The following is a 19,491-nucleotide window of genomic DNA, read 5'->3' on the forward strand; positions in this document are numbered from 1 at the left end:
TCCATTGCTTTTATATTTTTATTGCGTTTATTTATGAAATTTCTAATCTGCCTAATTTTTAATTTTTTCTATCTCCTTAAGTTGCTAACAATCAATTACTTTATTTTTTATTTTTTTTGTAATCATGATGTATGATATTTTTTACCTAATTATGTATCTCTTTATAATGTATCTTCTATTTCCGCATACAATGGTGCATAAGGCACTGCATTGGTACACATATCGCAGTGTATTTTCATAATTTTTTCATATTATTTTTTTAAACAAAGGTAAAATGAACAGTCTTACGCTTCAGGTACCAGTCCAGGTACTATAAAATATTCTAGTGTAAAAACTTGATTAAATATTTAATTTGGTAATTTCTCATAAATATTTAAATAAGTTGTTAATTTAAATTCTTGATAGAATTCCACTTTTTATTTAACCAATTAGCGCTTTCACCCTCTAAAGGATATGCCGTACTTACTTAAGATAATATATTTTGTTTCGTATAAATGTTTAAACACTGTCACCAGTCTGAAAATATCCGACTATAACGCAAAAATGTACTAAATATTTATTTTAATTTATAACTTATATGGAAATTTCAATGTAATTCCATCAATAAATTTTAATTCATAACACAAATCGAATTTTCCTTACTTTATTGTACATATTTTTTGCTTACGTTTTATTTTTCTTACTTAATATGTGATCGATCGACAATATTTTGCGCATGTTTAAATGCTTAGAGACATTTATAGTAAAAAACTTAGATCAAAACATAGTAAACAAAGACAGAACCTATTATACTAGCAATCTAGCTGCAAAAACCGATCATACCACTTTTATGAATATTATATTTCAAATCTGTGATTGGTTTTTGTTTTTTAATACATTGTTAGTCAAAATATTATTTATTTTAAATCATACGGCTTAATGCAACCGATAACAACTTGGTTATTAAACAGATTGTAGGGATGAAAAGTTAAACGTATTAAATTATTTTGGTAAAATAATAAATGAAATTATCGATACAACTTCTTGGTTTAGTTTAATTTTGATTTAATTTGACTTTCGAGTGCTTTCGCCTAATGACGCATCTTTAAAACTAGTAAATTGTTAAGAACAACAACAACAACAGCAATTTACCAGTCTTGAAGATGGCTTTTTAGATAAAAGCGGTCGTTGGTCAAATAAAATAAAAGTGAAACTAAACCAATAAGTTTTATTGATAATTTTATTTAAATCATTTACAATGGAGTTTTATCAATAAATATCTTCAAATAACATCAATTTAAATTTATTTCAACAGAGAGGGAAAAAATTTTGAGAAGGGAATATTGAAGTCTAGGCATTAACAGGGCTTATGACCTGTCATTGGCTGGTTTAAGTGGCCAGTTTACACACTGTGTAACATTCACCATTCTGCCCAAGTTTGAACATCCACATTTCCTCAACTCTTCCATTTGTTGACTTTTGTGAAGTAAAAGAGCTGAAACCTTTATCACGTGGGTGAGATTCATCCGGCTGAACCAAATCACCTACTAGGCAACGCCTGAAAACAATTTTTCAATTTTTATACTTCTTCTTTTACCAGGTAGTAATTCAACAATGTTTGATTATGTCCAAATGCTTGCAAACTCTTTTACTTCACAAAAGTCAACAGATGGAAGAGTTGAGGAAATGTGGATGTTCAAACTTGGGCAGAATGTTGAATGTTACACAGTGTGTAAAGTGGCCACTTAAACCAGCCAATGACAGGTCATAAGCCCTGTAAATGCCTAGACTTCCATATTCCCTTCTCAAAAATTTTTCCCTCTCTGTTGAAATAAATTTAAATATGAACAACTCCCTAGGGAGGAAATCCAGCCAGTCTGCAAGCATTTGGACATAATCAAACATTGTTGAACATCAATTTATTTTATAAAAATTCGTGAAAAGAATTGTTATTTATTTTTCTTTTGGATAAATATTTAAAAAGTCCACCGGAAAGCGACAAATATTGAATAAGACTTAGTTATCAGTATTGCATAATCTAGGAAAGTATTTTAGAAAAATATTTCACTTTATGAGAACAATGAAGTCGTAGTGGCTTTGTGCAACATTTTTTGAATAAAAAAACTCATCGTAAAGTTGACTTGATTCAAGAAGACCGAAAAACACGCTGTGACTAAAACCAGGCCCAAAAAGTAAATACACATACGAGTATATATTTTTATTTGTATATAATATGTGTAAGGATCTAGAAAGTGCATGTTACTAATGACTTATTTTAACCTATCAAACTTGGTAGGTCTCTCATAGAAAATAATATAAATATTGCTCTAAAAATCAGACTATGATAGATCAAAATGAGAATGTGAGGTACTCGATAAGAAAAATTGATGTTTGAACTAATTCTGTTTTATATACTTTTCACTTTTCCGTTTAAGGGACTACATAAGGGATTTTCTGACATTTTCTTTTTTTTGATGAGGTAGTAACCTCGAAACCGGTCAAAGTGTAACTAAATAAATTTATAAAAAATAAAGTGGTTTATACAAATTTATAAACAAATAAGTGTAAAATGTCAAACCACAAAGTGAAAAATGTTTTTGGTAACAATAATATAAATATTTGTTTTTACTTATTGATTTATTTATATATACGCCCAATGGCCATTTTTTATACATTGAAAATTATTATGAAGAAAAGTAGAAAGACACAGTGGTATATAGTAGACTTTGTGGGAATGGAAGCGGGAGACAGGTGTTAATAATTGAATTTGATTTAGTGATCGTTTGATAGAAGACAACTTGTTATCAAAGAAATCAAGAATGGTATGTTTGTTGGCAGACCTAAGAATTCTGAGTATAGGGGAATGAAAACTATAGTTAGATCTATGGTTATCGGTGTGAGAGTTTGTTTTGTCAAAGGTTTTTAGTTGAAATATTTAATTTTATTGAACTCAGTAGTTCAGGCGCACCAAAACAGTGAGTTGAGAATTTTAAATAGGACTAGACGGTCGGATTTATTTTGATGGTTTTGAAGAAAAGGTATATTTAAGCTAGTTTCTAACTCACTATACGTAAATTATTTTCTGGATAAGCCCCACCTCCAGCCTATTTTTTAAAAAAATCCGATGTTGAACAGATTTAAAATTCTTGATGTAAACATCATAATATGGAGACCAGATAACAGAGGAATACTCTAGGTGCGGGTGAACTAGGGAACAGAAGACAATTTGAAGGATATTGATATTTTTGAAGTCAGTTGTGCTTCTGTTAATAAATCCAAGGAGTTTAAAGGATTTATTGATGTTCAATATGAATTGTAAAAGAATGTTTACTGTCAAGTATAATACCTTAATCTCTCTTGTCAATCTCAAAACTTAAATAGTAACCCTCGTATTTACACAATTATTTTTAATATATACATTAAAATAAATATATCCTTTTACTTTTTATAAAAAAATGATATTTGTTTTTTATCAAACATGTGAGCAGTAAATAAATAAATAATGAAATATTACTTTACTGTTCACCACTAAGTTTTCTATTATCTAAGTATTCTGTAATTGTGTCCCTTTCTGTTGCACTGAAATATTATTGTTTCTTTTTGGCATTAGTTTTTTTATGTACCTTATTTTGTGAACGATAAAACGCATCGGACCATAAGACGCACCCTAATTTTTGGTTGAATTTTCAGAGTAAAAAAATGCGTCTTACGGTCCGAAAAATACGGTACATACTGAGATAGTATTTAGTTCTGCATAAATAATTCTAGCACTTTATTTGTTCCAACAGATAAAAAAATAGAGCTAAATAAACCCCTAGACAAAAATCCAGTCAGTCTGCTAACATTTTGATATACTCAAAACATTGTTGATTCTAGCACAGTTTATTTTATACCAGTGTGAAGATGCATATTACAGGGTCCACTGAAATCCACTAATGTGCTTATATTTATCTTAACTGAACTCCACTGAAATATTAATGGTAAATAAGGGTACTACAGCTTTTAAATTAGTTGTCAATTGGGCTTTTCTGAGTTGGTAACTAAGGTCATCTTCTATTTCTCTAACTGCAGCAATTTATTTACCCAGTTAGGTTATCAATATTTTGGATGTTTTAATTATTTTGTTTTTTTACGTACAGGAGATGCATTACTTCCCTTCGGCACTATTTTTAAGGGGAAAGTAGGTCAGATGACGGTTAACATTAGTTTCCGGGTGAGTTCCACATTAGTTTAATATGCTATTTTGCATTTTCAATTGTTTTGTTTGACGAGCGTGACAGTTTGAAATTCTGAAATTATTCATTTGCCAAAATTAATCAAAACACAGCTGTAGAATCGCTGTAAAGATTGAAAGACTTTCCTTCTTTCTTATGTGCAAGATAGCACACATCATAAAGTTCTTTTGTTGGCCACGATAGGGCGGAGTAGGTACCAAGAGATCCCAACTTAAGTTGTGGCAGTAAGCTTCACGAGTAGTTCGGTGTCGAGTTTGTAACAGTTTGGCAGTACAAAGAGTCGGTGCTAGTAAAACAATAGCGGGGACGTTTCATTATTTCCATCCGAGCGTTGTATTCCTGAAGTTAACATTAAAATTTCAAGTGATTTCTGTAATAATGAACTTCTTGTTCTCATCATTGGAGAAGTTTTGATTTGCTATCAAAACTTAGGGACCGTCAATCAAGTATCTTGTCTACCCTTATCTGCCCAAAATTAATTTAGTATAATTATTTTTGTACGAGTGCCTACTTGTGTAAAATGTTATACTTGCTTTGAATTGATCTTATATTGAACCTTGTATTTAAAAGACATAATCTTTTTCAACATGATATTAATTGTTTTAATGAATGGTGCGACATCAATTGTCTTCAACATAACATTGACAAATGTAAAATAATATCTTTCTCGCGACGAAAAAAACCTATACAATTCAACTACAAACTAAAAAATACTTCCCTTTCAATGGTTTCGTCAATAAACGATCTTGGCATTACTTTAGATAGGAAACTCTCCTATCGTGAACACATTGATAATATTGTAAACAAATCTCTCAAACTTCTCGGTTTTATCAATAGAGTGACGGCGGACTTCAAAAATATTAATACCATCAAAACTCTTTATTGCTCACTAGTTCGACCCCATCTAGAATACGCTTCTCCTATTTGGTCTCCATTCTACAGGACTCATATTGACCATATCGAGTCTGTTCAACACCGTTTTCTAAGAAAAGTGGCATAGTTGCTCGGATTACAAAGGGATAATTATTTCTATTTTGAAATAGAGCAATCTCTCAATCTGTCTTCATTGGAGAGACGTAGAACTGAGATGGACCTTATATGCATTTTCAAAATTCTTAATGCTTTAAGTGACGTCCCATCTCTGTTGCAATCAATTTTTTTTCATGTTCCCAACCGTGTAACCAGAAGTCAAAATCTGTTATTTATAAAATCTTCTAAGAGCAACTTTGGTTTTTATGCCTCAATGTCCAGAATGTGTAGATTAGTCAATTCATCACACAACTTGAAATTCTTTGGGATAGATCTTCCGGCTTTTTGTAAATCTCTTCGCGACTAAAAAGTGTGGGATGAAGTTGGATTGGCATGGTTTAGCTCAATGTTTTAGGTCTTTCGTTTTTTAATATATTGTATACAATTATTGTTTTGCCCTTGTTTGTCTTTGCTAAATAGTTTTCTGTTATTTTTGTTCAGTTTCTTGCATTTATGTTTCTTCGTGTAACTATTGTAATTGGCTTAGGCCGTATATATAATAAATAAATAAATAATAGTACTTTAATAATAAAGTTATGAATTTATTTGCTTCGATACCAAACACATTCATACCAGGACCTCTATTTAAATAGGAAGTTAAGATTTTTTTCAATTTCATCTACAAAGTAAAATTAAGTTTTTTTTATGAAATATAGTATATGCATACAATTTTTTTCTAAGAATGTTCAGTATACAGGTTACTGACGAAGATAGTTTAAGTTTTCCAACATAAATATCGATTTTAATTCATACTGTCCCGATATGTATCGATGAAAATAGCGTTTGTAATCGCGGCCCAGGGCCCCGATGACTATTATGATCACGTTTTTATTGGCTTTGATCAACATTTTTTCAGAAATTCTGTGTTTATTTTATAGTTAATAATTTTGAACAAAAATAGCACGGTTTTTAAAAATATTAATTGTCGGTATCTGTGTATTATTAATTAATTTAACATTGACTCTACCTTTGCGAATCTTTATTATCAAAACCAAAATAAGACAATAATCGATATGAAAGTTTATTAATGTATTATTTGTCAAAAATACTTACTTGTTTATTTTTATTACCATATACTTGTTTTTATTTTTTTACTATTATATCAAATTGCATTGTCGTATTGGCGAATACGCATTTAATGGACACATATTTTTATTTCTTATTTTTTCGTGATGTTATATGCTTGCTTGTTTATTAATTAAACTAAAAATGTCTTTCTTGATTACCGTAACACTTTATTTATTGTTTGCTTTACAGAATTAATTTCATTAGCTTATATCTTTGCATTTTTTGTTTATATGCTTACTGTTTTTTCTTGCATACCTTTGTTATTATTGTTTTTTTTTTTACTTTGTAAAACTTTTTATTATATCCTTTTTAACTAATTTCACATATTTTTTCTGTATATTATGTGTTTATTATTTAGTATGTTAGCATGTATTTCATTTTTATTTTTTGTAAATGCCTTTTGGGTGTTAATGAACAAAATAAATAAATTAATAAAAGGTATCTTCTTCTTCTGCTTTAGTCTTCTGTCCTCGATTGCTGGATATATGGTTCTTCCATATTCTTCAATTTCTTTCAGTCGGTTGCTGCTTGCAGGCAATTTTTACCCCCCCCAGCCCGTCATCGGACCATCTTTTTTTAGGTCTTCCTCTCTTATTCTCTCAAGGGTTCCATCTTAAAATGTTAGGGGTCCATCTTGGTGGGGTCTTGCTACGCGATCCATAATATCCGCTATTCTGTTTCGGATTCTCATGGAAATGAGGAATCATTTCTTATTTTGTCTCTTTATATCTTTATTTGTACCCCCTTATAAAAATATTATATCTTTATAAGGAACCTTTATAAAAATATTTACTTACAAAACATATCGTCGCGTTGGGGAAACAAGGTTCCATGTGAATTCATACTTTTTTTGAGACATGAAAGTTTGAAATGAAGAAATTATTTTATCTTATATTTTTAATAAATTTTATCTTAATGAACTTAATAATAATTAAGAAATTATTTAGTTTTTCTTAAAAATTTGAATGCACAAAGAACCGATAATTAAATATAAATATAATAAAAGTTCAATGCAAAAAAACATATTTCGTCAGATGGAAATATATTTCCCCAACGCGACGATATTTATTTATTTATTTATTTCATTTTATTTGGGATTTTTACAGCTATTACATAAACAAAATAATTAGAAAAATCTTAAAAATACTAAAGCCAATTAAAAAAATCCACTGTAAATATAATGACACATAATATATAAGAAAAGAAGTTTAGTAATTGTATTTGTGTGACGTTTGTATTCATGTGTATGTGAATGTGTGTATGCGTGAATGAATGAGGGAGAGGATACATGTGCGTGTGGGAATGAAAGAGGGAGAGGGTGCGTTTGTATGGGTGCGTGAGTATGAAAATAATATATTTGCTTAAAACTTGTAAATTGTATTAAAAATGGTACAATAAAGAGCTTAGTAAAAAGTTAGAAACCTTTTTGTTAAAATTCAAATGACGAAATGATATAAATTGTTTTTTTTTTTTTTTTAAGTATGTTAAATTTCAAAACCGTATTCTGAAGAAAAAAAAAGCATTTTATTTTTTAAATTTAACTGATACACATCGAATGAATAATGTGGGACGAGTCCTATACAATACAGTAGGTAATCACAAAATGCAGTAAATACGAAATAATGACAACAATAAAATAAGGATTGACAATACGCGAACGTTGATTCAAAACGAACGCACAAATGCATATTATATGCACTTACATAATATATAAATAAGAATAACATATAAGTTTAATAGAAATGATTCGGATTATAAAAATCAGGTGTCACAAACAGTTGGCCCGCAGTACGGGGATACATAATTATATTAAAAGATCTTCTCACTATAAAACTTATATATGTTCAGGGATAGAGAGCAACGGAGAGGAGGATGCGGACAAAGACAATTTATTACCTATGGCAGTTTTGATAAATTTAATATTTTTGGTAAATATATCTATTTCGTTAAATTTCCTGTTATACGTATCCATAATACGGTTAATCGTAGCGTTTTTTGACGAATTTGTTCTGCATTTAGGTATGTGGAAAAGTTGTGTATAACGCGTTTGTCTCTGTGGTACCTTAAGATAAATGCGGTTAACCAATTCGGGGGAATCTATTTTATCAGATATTATGTTGGATATGTCAAGCACGAAATCTAAGTCAATCAAAAACGAAAAAGATATTTATTTATTAATGTTTTATTTTATTATTGTTATATTCAAGACTTGGAATTTCTTCCAAAATAATAAACTGTAAATAAATTATATTTTCCGAGAGTCATGGACTTTTGAAAGAGAATATTCAATGTAATTAATTGAAGAAAGACGATTCATAGATATTACGCCACGCGCAAATTGAAATTAGTCGATTTTTTAAAAATTACATACCGAAATGAAATATGCCATTGATAAATATTTTGACGGATATATTTTCATTTAGTAACTTTAAAGATGTAATAAAATAAATCTTTTATGTCATCAATATTAATTTTAGAGAGTAGGTTAGAAGAGTATACTTTATTATTTAATAATTTATATTAATCGGGTTGTGGTCCTGTGGCTAGTGTATCGAACTCACGGACCAAAGGTCCGTGGTTCGAATCCTACTATACTCCAACTTGATTCCATTTTCTAATAGTGAGTTATTTAAAACTCGTTGAAAATGGCTCTCAAAAATTAAATATTTATTGGGTAAATCATAAGAACGCAAATATTTATTTTCCAAAAAAAAAAAAAAAATCATAATTTAGATAAAGTGCGTCTATTTCAAGGGCAAAAAATGATTAAAATGGTAAACCACGTGAAAACACGGGACAGGGACAAAACGCATGGTTATTATAATCACGTGTTTACATGGCTCCGGGATTAAAAGCACAAAAAAGGAGTGTGGCCCTGTATATGTGCGATCATTGCAATGCGCAATGTGGTTCTCCATAAAGGCTTATGTTGGAAAATCACAAAACAAAAATGATGTATTAAATTGTTTAAAACAAATACGTGAAGTTTCAATTGATTAAACCAAGTATTTTCATAATTATGACACTTTAAGAAACCCTTCACAAAACATAATTTTTCAAAAAAATGGGCCGGGCACAGGGTAAATTCTATGTGTATTCGGCCGGTGCTCAAAGTGTTAAAACATTACTTTAGTCACAACTATAAATAACTTTGTGGCAGTGAAAAAATCTGAATTTCTTCTTATACGAGTAAAATGGTTTTGTCTAATTTGGGAAAGTATTAAATTAAAACAGGATAAGGCAACTTACTTGAGGACCCTCTGGCTCCTGTCGTATTTCACAATCTGATCCTTGATGTGAATTTTATGACTGTTAGTTTGGCGAACTGCCAACAGAGCGTGCTTCCCGGCTGGAATCTGAAAAAAGTTAATTGCTCTTAAAATTCACTCGAACATTAAATGGAAGCATTTACATTTCATGAAGACTTACAGAAATACACTTTGATGCTAACGTAAGAGCAACGCTTTTTAAGTAAAGCGTAATTACAAAATATGTGGTATTGGAAGGCTTTTCTTCCTTTCAAATTATAAAATAAAAAGCGGAGCATTTCGGTTCGACTTTTTATTAAAAACTTTTCGTAATAGCTATTCAACCTTACAAACACATTATAAAAGTATTCTTTTGATAAACTTTAAAGTTAAGAAAACACATATTGTAACGTTTTTTTTAGTCAAAATACTTTATTACGTCAGCGTAAAAAACTAATCACTTACATTTAATACCGTGTATTTTAATTTAGATAGATTTTCAATAGGAATGACAAATTTTAAAACAAAACTCTTTTAAAAGACCAGTTCGTATGTATTTGGATCTTGAGAAGTTATAATTTGTATCTAAATCAAGCAATTTTACACGCGGTGTTTTAAAATAAATTACCGATAATGGACTCGTTCTGCGGGTGCCTTAGGAGTGCCTTAACAGAAGTTTTCTCTTTTTCACACTTGTGGGCTCCGCCGTTCTAAAAGGCGGTCGATGGTGATTTTTTTGGCTCTATCCGATGGACGCGGGATTGACGTGGGAGAAAGAAAGAGTGCTGGCTGGTGCCAGGGTCTCCTGGAGGCATTTCGTGTTATACAAATGCTCCATTTAGGAACGAAGAAATGCAAAAAGAAGAAGAAAAGTAATAATAATAAATTGTATTCGTTAAGATACATGGTGTTAAAACGAAAGCGGCGATATAAAGCGTATGTTAAATACTTTGGGTGATCTAACGACTTCCTTACTTTTCAAAATTTGCATTGAAAAGTCGGTATGTACCGTTGTACGAGGAGGTCAAAACCGCTACTGTGGATGATCTCTATTTATGCGATCAACAAAACCAGTAGCCAAATGACTATTTCTTTAAGCTCAATGTGCACATTTAACTAAAAATGAATAGTCTGTTCCCTACCTGTTATACCATGCACAAATTGCACATTAAAATTGAAATTACTAGCGTTTTTGCTGCTGGTTTAGTAAGTCTTCCAAAAAACAGTGATCATGCACAGTGGCGGTGTAGCATTCAACTCCTTTATTATTTAAAATAAAGAATTTCCCGCTTCGTTGTCAATGTTAAGCGCGTTTGTCTAGCATGCGAAAAGTCTCGGGTTCGATTCCCGACATGGATGACATGTAATATTTATTTAACTACAAACTTATTTATTTACAAACTGGCACCGTAAGCGTTAGACTTATGACTTATCTTACCCTTATGCAACCAAAAATGAGAGAAAAATGGTGCGGTTGGTGTACCAATATAGTGCCGTTTGCACCGTTGGGTGTGGAAAGAGAAGGATGGTGACGATGAACATAATTCACATTTTTTTATTTAAAGCAAATATTTTTATGTGCCTTCTGACACAAACAAATATTTTATGTTATCTTGGATCACCGACAAGCACTCACACATTAACATAGCTCATTGAACATTTAAACGCACCGTACTTTAGCTTAATTTAATAGTAATCTTGTAAATTTTCAAGAAAACACACAAAACGTTTTTATTTTATATTTTGTTTTAAAGGAGATTTCAACTCATTTAAAACTTGCTTATCGTGTCCCCTCCAGGCTAACAGACTCTCTGATATTTTCTACATTCGTAAAATTAAAACTAATCATCGGAAACATTCTACGATCCTTCGTATATGTGAAACATTTAACAAAAAATTTTATTGTCTTGATATATTTAACACTCTATACAATATGTACTGAAGAGAATTACTAGGCTTGATTCATGCTCTTCATTCATAATTCATTAAATCGTTAAATCAAATGCAATTTTCCACCTTTACTTTCCTTCAATCATCCATTACCACTCTTTATCAATTTCCTTCTTTTCCTTTCCACTATCTCATTGTTTTGTTCATATTAATCTTATTTTAATATATGGTATATTTATTATGTATTAAGTTTAAATTTTAAGCCGTCGTCGCTGTATTACAGTATTATTTAGCGAATACATATAATTGGATGGCAGGCCCCTACTATGTATACATTTTATAGAGTTTTTTTTTAAAATATAATTTTAACCTGTACATCTGTTTGTACTCGAAATAAATAAAATAATATACAAAACACACGCATGATTTTTTGAGGTATTTATTTATCTTATTTTGGAAAAATCATAATAATAAAATATACTTGTGTCAAATGGGGCGGGATTAAGAGGAGAATGCTTGTGAAGAGAATAATGAAGGAAAGAGAGAGTTTAAAAAATATACATGTTTATTGTTATAGCTATTGTCAAGTTGCATATTGAATTAAGTATTGGGAGGATAGGCTGTGTCTAAAAATTTTGATTAATAGGAAATTGAACATTGTTTTTTTGTTTTTTATCACACTTTCGCAAATACCTCTCCGATACTGTGCGAAAAAGACAACTGCCCGTCGGGCTGATTTTTCCTAACTGAAATCAACGTTTTGCTGTCCTTTTTTCCACATTTCAACCAAATTGGTATTTTTTTCGAAGAAAAAGTATCAAAATGAAATTTTATAATTCAGTGTCTTTACTGTTTTCCAAAATTATTTATCATATTTGTATACAGAATGTCCAAAGACGGCAAATAAAACTGGGGGGTTTTTTCAGTTTTTGGGTTATTCTAGTTCCCATAAAAAAACATTTATCATAAAAGAAAAAAAATAAATACACGTCAATGGTAAATATCTATACTGTGCAAAAAAAGTCAGTGTCCTAGTGAATAAGCAAAATACGGGAGAAAAAAAAGGACTTCGTTAGTATGAAGAATGGTCAGACCACTTTCTCTTGATAATTATTTCAGTGCTGATAGTATGATAAATGTAACGTTTATAAAATACAGTTAGGCCGTTTTTCTAAATGTGTAATAGCGTTAATTAATTTCTATACCTGTCCCCCTTTCTCTCGCCAAACTCAATCCTGTCCCTTTCGTACCTATATGAAGATTCCGAAAAATAAATAAGTACTATTATTGTCACCTGATGTTAGTTTCCGCTTTGACCTCCATTAAAGTAAGTATTTGATAACAAATCGATTTTATCCGCAAAAACGCGTCACAAAATAACAAACCAATAAATATTTAAAACAAACCATTGCAAAAAATGTATTTAATAATAAACGAAAACAAGGCTATCACGGTATAAAGTTTTACCGGTTAAACGGTTTATCTTGATTCGAGAATAAAAAGAAAAACTACAAAACAATAACAGATTATTGACTCCATTTCCTAGTTATCCATTTGCGCTGTGACATTAACAGAATTAAGTAAACCTGATGTAGTGTACCAGCTTACGCTTCGTCACGATACATCTTTAAATTCAGTCAGTGTTGTTAACCGAAAAAGACGATGGTTCTTTGTTTCAGGTCCTGAATCGCTACGAGTTGCATTATTGAATCAATTATACAATATTGTGTGAGTTTATTATGAACGTATAAACTAACGTTTAATAAACTAATATTTTAATAAAAATATATTCTAATATTATAGATAAGTATTATTTTTATAACTAACTAACATAAACGGAAAATCTGCCTTTTACAAACATTTATAATATTTGGCTTAACTTATTTAATTTTTTTTTTTAAATATGAATTTCCTTATACCTTAAATTTATAAAAAAAAAATTAAACCAAAAATTAAACAAGATTTATATTTAAAAAAATAACCTAAAAATTATACAGCATATTCAGTAGAAATTTAAAATAATAAAACATTCTACAGTAAAACAATAAGAAAATCATAAGTACTGTTTCACACAACTAGGCAAAGTGAACAAAAAAACTGTATACATATTATAAAATGCATGAATAAATAAATATAATTACCATTCACCATCTTTGAAAAAGTTCAAAAGGTTAGTTCTATGGGAACAATACCCTACACTAAATATATCAGATACGTGGGAATAACTATTGCCGAGTTCATGAAGTCTATTTAATACGGCATTACATGTGTACACTGTCCGTGAATTTTTGCTACAAAACAGTGGCACCTGTCTAGTCATTCTTCCAGGCACCCTGAAGTTGATGAGAGATAATAGTTCAGGGCAATCCCATATTAAATTTACAATTTTAAATAAATTTAAAAGATCTATAATTTTTCTTCTGTCGTTAAGTTTTAACAAATTAGATACTGTATTAAGATGTTTACGGACTAAAATCATTTTTGGCAGATGATGTTTTACTTATTGGTTTATGAAATAGGTGGTACTATCCATATATCTCGGTTGGAACAAGTGTAGTTATTAAACCAAGTAAATCGTAGTGGGAGAAGGGGCAAGTTGTTATATTCTAAATAACTCCTATACCTCATGGTCCACTGGACTACGCAGTTTTTATCAGGTAATGGTAAATTTAATCAAAAATTATTTGTTTTTCATATTGTTGACTCTCCTTCGTGCTGCTGCGGATATCCTAACCAATCTTCTGAACACATCCTGTGGTCTTGTCCCTTTCCCCTTCTCTATGATTACCGAATGGAGCTTCTCGCTACTATCCGTGGCCCTGTTATAGGTCCTGTCGGATGTACAGATCTGGTGGCTTCTAAAAAGAATTTCAAGGCTTTTAAAAAGTTTTGTAATCATTTCGGCGAATTGATCATGTCCAATCAATTTAATCCCAGTCAGTGAAGAATTCACTTCCCTCTCTTCTCAATCCAATGAAGTACATATTATGTACTTCTGGATTACTTTCTTTCAGCACAAAGATGCTAAGGCTACCAGATTTCAGAGAGCTCCTTCGGGCAGCTTTTCTCGTTTGACAACGAGCAAATTTTCCGTGTATGTGGGCACCGCCAAGGAGACTTATGTCCTCAGATGCGGTGTGCCGTATGTGGTGGGTAAGCTGGTCCTGTGGCGTGCGTGTGACACAACTTATGTTAGTATCTGTCTGCAGTGCTTGACGGAACGTTGGCTGTGCTGGTCGTTCGTAATCTTCTAAGTTCGTAATAGGGAAATATCATAAAATACGATAAAAAAAAATATGGAATGGATTAAGAATAATTGATTGTATTTTCAAATTCAATATGGATATTAGGGAGAAATATTTTCAAACACAATTAAAAATAAAAAAAAATATTTAAAAAAATGTCACTAGAAAAATGCGTCATGTTTGGGATTGATAATTGTGACGTTGAGATTGGTGACGATGTTCTATAAAAATTTAAACGGTTAGTGACAAAGTTCAGGAGCGTGGCCAGTGAAAAGTTTTCGCAGGAATTCAAAATCATCAATTCAAACAAAAAATGCTTATAATAAGCACCATTTTTTTTATGGACAGTATTTTACCCTTTTTACTTAAAAATAGTTTATTTGATGATTTTGAAATTAAATTTTTCACTTAATAAACTTGGTAAGTAAGTTGTTAAAATTCTACATATCTCTGCTGACATTAAGATAACGTACCAAAATTATAAGACTTTCCTAGTCGATGTTGTAACATTTTTTTTGGGTCAGTTGTTACAAAAATGTGGGGCAAGTTGTTACTGGAACAACTAGCTCCAATGCTTGACCCTTTTACTTAAAATTATATCTTTGTATTAAATTCACGTAATATTTTATTTTTTATTTTTTAGATTTCACATAACAATGGTGAGAACATACAAGAAAACAACTAGTTGAAATGAAATTTCTGATAAAAATTACAAAATAAGGAAGCATTGAGGAAACTTAAAAAAAGGGGAGAAATATAACGGTTTTACTTTTAAGTATTAAGAACAATATTTCAATCATGTATAAAATAAAAAATGTCTAAATAAAATGATTAGGTACCTGTCAATAAATGGTGTCATTGTCTTACACTTGCATGAATAATTTTTGACTTTTGACACCGGTGGATCCCATTTTCCTGTTGTGATTAGAACTTAATTGAAAACCAGTCACCCGAGAAGTCTATTTCAGTTCATTATTTGACAGACAACTAAAATTGGAACCTTCAAACCTTTGACATCCCTTTTCCGAGACTTAGCTCTGAAACAAACTAACAAGAGCGTAACTTGGCAACCTACTTGACAAGAGGAATAAGGAATGCTCGACACACCCCTGGAATTCTGAATGACGACAGGTGAGAACAAAGATGGTACCGGCATATTATGTAACATTTTAAACAAATTGGCCGAGGAAAAGGTTTATAAATATCATTGTGAACAAATTTTTATTTAAATAATGAACGCAACGGCTGATTCAAAAGTTAATATTTAAGCGCAATTCAACGACGCAAAAAAATCTTAATTTTACTGTGTTAGATGCAAGTAAAACCAACATTTTTTTAAGGAATACCTCGCAAAGCCTCTGTTTAAGAGGCTTGTCACTAGGTAAAGAGGATATGGAAAGAAGTTATGAAAAATACACCACAATACGCATACACAATTTCTCTTTCGTAAGAACTCACAAAGTGTCCATGACGTTTGACTGTGGAATCATCTCTCATCTATCATCAAAGTTGTTACTACAGTATCTCTGTTTAAATCGCGCCCGAAGAAACATATCCTTTCTCTTCCTTAATCTCTTCTTTCCTTTTTCCTCTTTTTTCCTTTTCCTATTGAGTAATAATATTGATCTACGGTAATTCATATACTCGTATTTTTATTTTTGTTTTCAAGTGAATATGTTTTAACTTTAATTATATATATTTTTTTTTTTTTCATTAGTTGGTTGGAGAAATTTCCATTTGGGAATAAGCCCACCAATGAACATTAAAATGATCTACAAAAAGTAAAAAAAAAAAAAAAGAAAAAAAATTTTCTTGATTTTTTATTTAAATTGGCGGGAAACGAGCTAGCGACGGTAGTTTTATAGTTGGCTGTCTAACTAACTGCGCCACGACGCCAACCCGAAAGTGATTTTAATAAATCATATTTTAAAATATTGTAAAGTTAATTTTGTGAACACTCAACTATATAATCAGGTAAACTATGAAGGCAAACACTACACCTTTTTAAAACTATTTTTCCTACAAAATGAAACGTTAAAAAATATATGATCAATGAACGTTAATTACACTAACATGCAGATCCCACTGTACGTCTTTACCGTGGTAGTTGCACGAAAATATAAAATGACCGTCACGATAGGGTACATGCTATTAGAAGCTAACACCAACGTAAACTGATTACAGTTAAAATGTTTAATATATAAGGGGAAAGAAACTTCAAAAACATTGCAGGGAGAGGAGGCGGAGTCTGAATTTACTATAATAGGATGAAACATCGGATCATAGACTATATTGAAAGTTTATTACTTTTTTAGATCTAAGATTTTATCTCATGTATTTTTATTAAAGTCGTGATTAGAACTGTTCAGTTGATTTGCAGATTCAGAGAAGTTGTTATTGCGGATAAATTATATATAAAAAATTACCGATATAAAAATAAAAAAAAACCGTAAATGTTCACGTTTATTGAAATATTTAGTCAATAGTATAACAGATAAAAACAATACGAGTTATTTATTTATTAATAACGTTGTACAAAGTAAATAAACATTGTACACAATTAATGAACGATTCAATGAAAGGCGATTTAATTTGAATCAACCAATATTTTTTCAATTTAATTAAAGAATTCCAAACAATATTGAATTTCGTGTAAATGGAGATTATAATGAAATCGATTAAGCAAATTGTATCTAATAAATCAAAGTTATCAATAATTTTTTTTACTTGAACACTAAAAATCGAAGAAAACAAAAATCTTTCTGAATAAAAATGAACTATTTTTTAACACAAAATTCTAACAAATTTGACTTTACATAAAAATCTCCTAAGAGTTTTTATACTGTTTGAAGTTCGGACTCTTTTCCGAAGTTTTGGATCGCATTACAGCGTCAACCATAAGGGTTGATTTTAACATCAAGAACATTTTTTCATTTAATTTAATCAATATTAAATTAAAAAATTAAAAACGAATATTTTTCTACAACGTAATCAACGTGAACATGAATATCCAACAAGTAATTAACATATAAACTAAAGCTGCTATTTCGTAAAACGACAAAATTACAGAATTTGTTGCATCAAACTAGGATATGAAGAAATAAAAAATAGAAGAATACAACATTTTATTTTATTTTAAGATAATAATATGTTAATAGTAAATAAGTAAGTTCTGAAAACGGAATGGTATTGTGTATTGTGTATAGTGTACTGATATTGAAATTAATAATACTGTTTACCGATAATGAAATAAAATATATATATAGATGTATATACTCGTATATATATATAAATATATATAAAAATGCGTCTTCAAGAAATGCCTGAAACATGACTTTATTTCCTCACAACCCAAACCTCCCTTCATTTTATTGTTTTAAAATAATAAAAAATCCATTTATTTTCATAGTTTTTTTTCCTTTTTCTTTTCCTTTCTATCTCCTTCCAAAACCATTACCAGATTTCACATTCCTCATCCTTTATTGACATAAAATAAAGTACTTTTATTTAAGTGAAAATGTGCAAGCCTAATCTCCAATTGAAAAACAGTTATTCTTAATTAATTAATTTAATTAATGAATTTTTTATTCATTATAAACGAAGATTAATAATGAAAATAATTTACCTCACTGGGATAACCCTTGCCCATGAAATTTAACAATATACTATCTTTATATATTTTTAAAATAAACAAAGAAGACGTATTTAATCAAAGATAATAAACAGAATGTTTAGACTGCTTTAAACACCACGTATTTCAGTTTGTGTATAAATTATATTCACATTAATTATTTATATTATAAAACGCAAAATAAAATAACAAAAACATAACAAAAACTGTACATTTGCGTAGCAGTAGATTGATTATTGGTTTAAGCGAGTGAGACAATCCATTTTACTTCTACCCAGCTCTACTATTAATTTTTTATAGTCTTTTTGAATATTTTCTCATTAATTGATTAGGTGTTTTAATGTATGAATCATTTAATATATATTTTGTTTTTCAGTACAATTTTTTGACCAATTTTTCTTCTGACCAGTCTTTTTGGTTGTCTGGAAGATATTATTTTAAGCTGCGAGTCCTCAAAAATACTTTTTATTTATACTTGGAGATTTAAATAAATAATTGGAATTCCAACCGCGGTTTAAAATTGGAAATTTTTCAAGAGTCATTCGTGTTCTGACAGAAAACGTTGTTTTTTGTATGACATATAACCGATAAAAAAACCCACGGTCTTTAAAATGGTTTTCCGTTACATTTAAGAAGGATTTTTACTTTGAAATTCCATTTTAGCCAACATGTCTAATTTGAAAATAGTTTATTTTATTACCTTAGTGTGCTCGATTCTGTAGAGGCAAGTAACATTCCTTGGGTATACTCCAGGGTAGTTAGGAGATTGTATCCTACATGGCCTCTTGTCACAGTTAGTGAGGAGTCTATCACAGTAGGTTCCTTGTACAAGATCTCCTCTCCATATTGAAGTTGAAGTGTTGCCATACCGAAGGCGTGCCTCGGATTTCTTCAGAAACTTGTAAGCTAACTTGAAGTCAAAGTTGTAACCGATACCCTGAAAAGAGAGAGAAAATATTTTTACTGTAAATGTAATGATGTGTTAATTTTTGGAAATAACTTATCTATTTCACAAGTCATACATTATTGAAAACTAATTAATGAAATGAGCGCTTTGAATCTCATTTTTTTGTAATAATTTCAGCGCTTTTAACCTCTCATTTTTTTGGTTATTATAAACCAAGTTATAACTCCATATTAAATTAAAAATAATTTTCAAAGAATCG

At 30.1% G+C, this 19,491-nt stretch overlaps 1 protein-coding gene across 1 annotated transcript in view; it reads right to left on the reverse strand.

Annotated features, from left to right (window-relative positions):
* Positions 1-19,491, reverse strand: part of LOC148278207 (uncharacterized) — a 355,411-nt gene that overhangs the window by 132,476 nt on the left and 203,444 nt on the right. Inside the window, exons 4-5 of the mRNA XM_088231756.1 lie at positions 19,026-19,262; positions 9,561-9,667 (exon numbers count right to left, since the gene is read on the reverse strand). Coding sequence (XP_088087882.1) covers positions 9,561-9,667; positions 19,026-19,262 — 344 coding nt within the window. The remainder of the gene's footprint in view (positions 1-9,560; positions 9,668-19,025; positions 19,263-19,491) is intronic.

This window comes from Micrasema longulum, unplaced genomic scaffold (assembly GCF_059751315.1).
Source record: "Micrasema longulum isolate JH-2025_06_02 unplaced genomic scaffold, ASM5975131v1 h1tg000912l, whole genome shotgun sequence".
NCBI lineage: Eukaryota > Metazoa > Arthropoda > Insecta > Trichoptera > Brachycentridae > Micrasema > Micrasema longulum.